We start from the raw sequence: 5855 nt of genomic DNA, 5'->3' as shown, positions 1-5855 counted from the left end.
CAATGAAGTTGGGCACATCGCCAGTCGATGTAGTCAGAGGGGAAACGGTGCCTATCAGAAGAAACAGGAAAACTACTTCGGGTGGCTGCTGCGCCGGCAGCTACCCGTTTGAAATGAGGGCGCAGTCTTTACCGATAATTCAAGTTGGCGTGAAGTGAGCTAAGGTCAAAGCATTGGTAGATACAGGTTGTATGGTCACATTGGTCAGTTCACAGATAGTTGGAAATTGCGTGGGCGAGAACTATATGGTAGCTTTTGATGGTTCACGAGTGCAGTGTCAGGGGAAGAAAGAGCTAATCATTGACGTGCGAGGTGTCTCGGTCTCCGTAAATGCAATTGTCTCAGATTCTATTCTGTCTGATATTGATGTGGTGCTGGGAATGGATGCTATAAACAACCTGGGAGGAGTTTGTCAACCATGGTACATTTGAATTTGGTGTCAAATGGTGTGGGGCAGCGGAAATGGAAACTGAATCTGATCCCCCAGACCAGGCAAAGGGGAACGTGAAGCGAGCAGAGAGCGCTGTTTACGAACACAGGGAGGTTGAGGTTATTGACGACAGTGATTTTAAGGCAGTTTTTGATGGCAATACATGGACAGTAGAGTGGAAATGGAAAAGGGATCCTCCCCACCTGAAGAATAAGATTGGATGTTATGGTAAACAGATGGATATGAAGACTACAGAAGGGTTTGAGAAAGAGATACAAAGTCGGATAGAGGAAGGAATACTTTTACCATGGAATGAGAAAGTAGAAATATGCATAATTCCGCTGATGGCTGTTGTTCAACCTACCAAGAACAAGGTAAGATCTGTCCTTGACTACAGAGAGCTAAAAAAATATGTAAGTAGTCACACGGGGGGTGACTTCACGGATGTATGCAGCGAGACATTGCAAGAGTGGAGACAGACGACAGGTGCAGCAACGATTGTCGACCTGAAAGTTGCTTACCTTCAAATTCGGGTGTCACAAGATCTATGGAAATATCAACTAGTGAATTTCAAAGGTAAAACATATTGCCTGACAAGACTTGGATTCGGTCTTACATCGGCACCCCGCATCATGACGAAGATCTTGAAAACGGTATTGAGTAAGGATGAGAAGATAGACTCTGCCACGCAGTCCTACATTGATGACATTCTGCTGGATGAGAGCAAGGTAACATCTGCTGCACTGGTGAAGCACCTGGCCAACTATGGGTTGACAACGAAAGAACCAGAGCCATTGGATGGTGGCGCTGCATTAGGTTTGAAGTTGAAATCTGATTCCACAGGAGATCTCATATTTTCCAGAGCCAACAGGATTCCCCATGCAGTGTCTAAAGTCACCAAACGGGAGTTGTTCTCGATCTGCGGAAAACTTACAGGTCATTATCCGGTTGCTGGATGGTTAAGGATAGCATGCAGCTACATAAAGAGAAGGGCAAATGGTACCAATTGGGAGGAGATCGTAGACGATGAAGTGGAGAAAATGTTGAAGGAAATGTTGAGCCGTTTGACTAATGAGGATCCCGTCAAAGGCAAATGGTACGTGCCTAAAGCAACCAAAGGAACCGTATGGTGTGATGCTAGCAGTATCGGATATGGTGTGCTACTTGAGGTCAATGGCAACGCGGTAGAGGATGCTGCATGGCTTCGGAAACCTTCAGATTTTGATCATATCAACGTAGCAGAGCTGGAGGCTGTGATGAAAGGTGTAAACATGGCCATCAAATGGAACATCTCTGAAATCGAAGTTATCACTGACTCAGCAACGGTGGCTGGTTGGATCAAAACTGTTCTATCGGAAGAGAGGAAAGTGCACACCAAAGGGGCAGCGGAGTTGATTGTGAAGAGATGATTAGGGATATTGAAAAGCCTTGTTAATGAGTTTGGTCTGGTTATGTCGGTCACCTTGGTTCCGACCAGAAAGAACAAAGCAGACATTCTGACAAGAGTGAAAAAGGAGTGGTTAAGCACTGGCGGGTATGGAATGGAGAAGGGAGAACCAGAACCATGCGTTTTGTGCTACTGGCCATCTTGACTTGAAAGACTTGCACGATATGCACCATATGAAGGTACACCGTACTTTGTATTTGGCTCGGAAGGTGCTACCAGAAACGAGCCGTGCTGATGTTTAAAAAGTCGTACAAGCTTGTGAGCAATGTCAGTCTATCGATCCTGCACCAGTTGTCCATGAGGCGGGCAACCTAGATGTCACTACAGACTGGACAAGATTGGCAATAGACATAACTCACCATCATCAAGTGCCATACCTGTCAATTGTTGATTGTGGCCCAGGGCGATTCGCAATTTGGAAGAAACTGAAGAGAGAGAGAGAGAGACAACAGGGTTTGTGACGGAAGTAGTTGAAGAACTCATGTTTGAGAGAGGACCAGAGCGCGAGATCTTAATGGATAATGGCACAGTGTTTCATTCAGATTGTTTTTGGCAGATGCTTCAGAAATGGAATATCAAACCATTGTTCAAAGCTGCATATAGGCCTACGGGGAACGGGATTGTTGAGAGACATCACCGTGCAGTGAAGTCCATTGCAGAAAGAGGAAACATTTCCCCCCAAGAAGCTGTGTTTTGGTACAACTCAACACCAAAAGCAGGTTTGGACCCAGCATCAGTGCCACAGAGAGCGGTCTACCATTATGATTGGAGAAAACATATCGTTGTTAATGAAGAAGAAGACGGGCAAGGAAGATTTGAAGTTGGAGATGATGTTTGGGTTAAACCACCCCAGAGCAAATGTACGACGAAGTGGAATAGAGGTACGGTTACAGGAGTAAACTCGATCAACAATGTTGCTGTCGATGGTATGGCTCGTCACGTTCTCGATGTTAGAAGAGTGGTACGAGATGTAACTTCAGAGGAAGAGGATGATGAGGGAGGTGGCAGTGAGCAGCAAACATTGCAGACCCTGACGAGAAACGAAGGTGCAGGTGATCCCCCTCCCAGGCGGTATCCTGATCGAGTCAGGAAAACCCCCGGTTGGTTGGTGGACTATGAAACTCAGTAAATGGAGTAATCAAGTGTACAAAGTGTAGATAGCGTTGAACCATGTCCTGTTCGCACGTTGAAGAACTTCAGAAAGTTTTTGTTGTTGTTGTTGTTTATTTTGTTTTGTTTGATCTTGAGATCACGGGGGCGTGTGGTTAGCTGTGTGATTCTCGGGAAAGTAGTCGAGTACGGTAGGCTACCTATTTGACATTGAAGAAAACAAGGACAGGCCGAGGCGTGAGCCACGGACTTTTGAAGACTGCGTGAGTAGCGGTCGAGGCGCAGAGCAGAGAGTTGCGACCAGTCAGTGCAAGTTGGATCGCTACATGAGGTGGGTGTGCATAGTTAAACCACATGCGTGTATAGTTAAACTACAAGAACAATGGTTGATTTTTACGAAATTGCCGAGTTTTGCGTTTCACTCAAGTTTGGTTGAAATTTTAAGACTTGATATGTGAGGCAGCGTGGTGGAATCAGGCTCTCGTCAAAATAATCAAAGTGAAGAAACTTGCATTTTTCCACAGGTTTGTGAATTTTTATAAAATTGTTGTTTTTTGGCTCAACACCTTTCCTGCCCCTTAAAAAACTCATTTCTATGTGGATTTTTCTGAAAAACGTCGATTAAAGGCACACAAAGTCTAAATTTTCAGTTACCACGGACTCTTGAGATAAGGAAATAACTAATCTTTGGTGGCCATTTTCTCACTAATTTTACCTCTGAAAACAGATGACCCCCATCTCCTTCATTCGCTAATATCTCGACTTTTATTATAGATAGTCTAGATGATTTTTTTTTCATCCAAATAAAGACGAGTGAACAAGCTTTAAGATGATACCAATAACTACATGCCCAAAAATTGACGATAGCCTGATTCCACCACGCTGCCTCACATATTGTTCGAACAAGTTGATTGATTTTTTTAAGACTGACAAATGTAACGACCCTTTGGTTGAATTTGATTTCCTCGAAGTTTTTGTGGATATTAGTTGAAGAAACGACGAGTCATTGCCTTTTAAATGGGCCCTCTTTTTTAAAAGACACCTGGTACCATTTGGACCTTAGATTCTTGGCTGTCTGTTTGCATTCAATTTTTGAGTTGAATCTATTTTATGAAAATCCTGAGAACATCATACCTACCGCATGTTTAGAATTAGAATCAACACAGTGTTCTACCCAAAATAGGAATAATAAAAACAAAATTAGTATCTTCCTAATTATTGTGACGGGAAATTAAAGTAATCTTGTATTGATAAGCCATGAGAAACTCCTTATCGGAATTAATGGACGGACCAAATTGATACAGAGAATAGGATCTTAATCAAATAAAATATTATGATGGTCATTCCTTTATTATCAAAGCTTGATGTTTGCGTTATGTTTGTGATATTGATATGTAAATATCATAATTTGTTTGATGTTCGAGTCCTGTGTAAGTCGTGTTTGTGAACACAAGGGCTGTATTTCTGCTTTTTAGTAAAAGTTTTACCGCACTTGCAACACAATAAAGTCGTATAAGGGCCGAAGAGTAGAATTTTTACAAGAGAGTAACAAGCACACACAAGGAGGAGGTGAGATCAGGACGAAAAGTGTGTGATAGATCTAGAAAAGAAGGAATTTACCTCTTCAGAGAACCTGCAACCCACCTGCATACAGGTAGAACCATATTTCTGTGATGTCAGAGTCCTGTCTAAGTTATGTTTGTGAAATGTTTGTGTTGTATTTGTATGACGTTTATGTAAATCTTTTTGGGACAATGTTGTTGTATTTTCAGCAGACTATAAGTCTTTATCATGTCTTCCAAGCCGGTACACATCCTGAGTCTTTCTGACCCAACGGTGCTAGAATTGCAGCGTGCTCTCAAGCTAGCACAAAACACGGGAGCTTCCCCAGATGTGATTAAATCAATCAAGATGGCGTTGGAGCTGGTGGATCTCCGGGAGAAGTACACTGATTCGGTCACCAGTGGAGAGACGGAAGTTTGCCAAAAGATCCTCGCGGAGACCTATAAGCATGACTGGAAACGTTTGCACGCAGATGGGAAAATCAAGGTGGATCTGTCGCCCGTGATGATGACAGGAAAATTGGAAGGTTTACATTTTTGTTGTGTAAAACAAGCCGATCTTATTAAAATGTGGTCAAAAATTTATGGTGCAAAGTATTGTCAAATATCCCTTCAACTGTTGAACATGCTTTATCCAACTTTTGCTCAGTGACTTCGGTATCACTTTGTCTAAAGAGGTCAACATTTTTGTCAACAATTACTGCTAGTTGTATTGTAAGATTAAAAAATAAAAATAAACGCTGATAAAAAATGTCTAGGTTGATGGTTTCTACAGATTGTAAAAGGTTTACAGCTTGGGCAATACCGCTTTTAAAGCAAGCCCGTCATTTGTTTCTAATCGCGATACTATGCTTATTGAACCCTTGTTTTTGAGAACATATAGCGCAAAATATGTAATCACTATAAAATTAATTTCTTGTAACAAGTTCTGCCGCTAAATATTGCCACTGGTGAGCAGTGACCTAGGCCGTATGTGTATGCAACATTTGTGGGATAAGTGAGAAGTACTGCTAACAATCCCATTTTACGCGTGACGGAGATTAACAGTTGGGTTGTTTTTTTTTCAACATAAACTTATGAAGAAACATTTTTTTGATGTAGCCTCAGTTGTTATGGAAAAATATTATTAAGTAAAGATAAATTGATCCAAACTGCTGTGCAAAGTATGGGTGATATTGATTAACCCGTTAAAGAGATATTTGAGAATAAGTTGTCCCACTAAATTTTGACCGCATTATAATAATCTCTCTCTCTGTCTGTCTGTCTGTCTGTCTGTCTGTCTGTCTGTCTGTCTGTCTGTCTGTCT

General features: G+C 42.0%; 2 protein-coding genes across 2 annotated transcripts in view; both read left to right on the top strand.

Moving 5' to 3' along the window:
* Positions 1 to 1062: 1062 nt before the first annotated feature.
* LOC101847362 lies at positions 1063 to 1839 on the top strand. Its single transcript, XM_005105666.1, has one exon. The coding sequence runs from the start codon at positions 1063 to 1065 to the stop codon at positions 1837 to 1839; it is 777 nt and encodes a 258-aa protein (XP_005105723.1).
* Positions 1840 to 2930: 1091 nt separating this feature from the next.
* Positions 2931 to 5855, top strand: part of LOC101847135 (O-methyltransferase MdmC) — a gene marked incomplete in the record, with an annotated part of 10769 nt that continues 7844 nt past the window's right edge. Inside the window, 2 exon segments of the mRNA XM_013086598.2 lie at positions 2931 to 3318; positions 4760 to 5076. Of these exon segments, the coding sequence (XP_012942052.1) occupies positions 4779 to 5076 (298 nt within the window).

The sequence above is a fragment of the Aplysia californica genome, unplaced genomic scaffold, assembly GCF_000002075.1.
Source record: "Aplysia californica isolate F4 #8 unplaced genomic scaffold, AplCal3.0 scaffold00484, whole genome shotgun sequence".
Taxonomy (NCBI): domain Eukaryota; kingdom Metazoa; phylum Mollusca; class Gastropoda; order Aplysiida; family Aplysiidae; genus Aplysia; species Aplysia californica.
This window is presented reverse-complemented; position numbering and strand designations above follow the sequence as displayed.

Bases quoted from the DNA above. Each gene is read 5' to 3' on its own strand.
- LOC101847362 (XM_005105666.1), top strand. From the start codon at position 1,063: ATGACGAAGATCTTGAAAACGGTATTGAGTAAGGATGAGAAGATAGAC.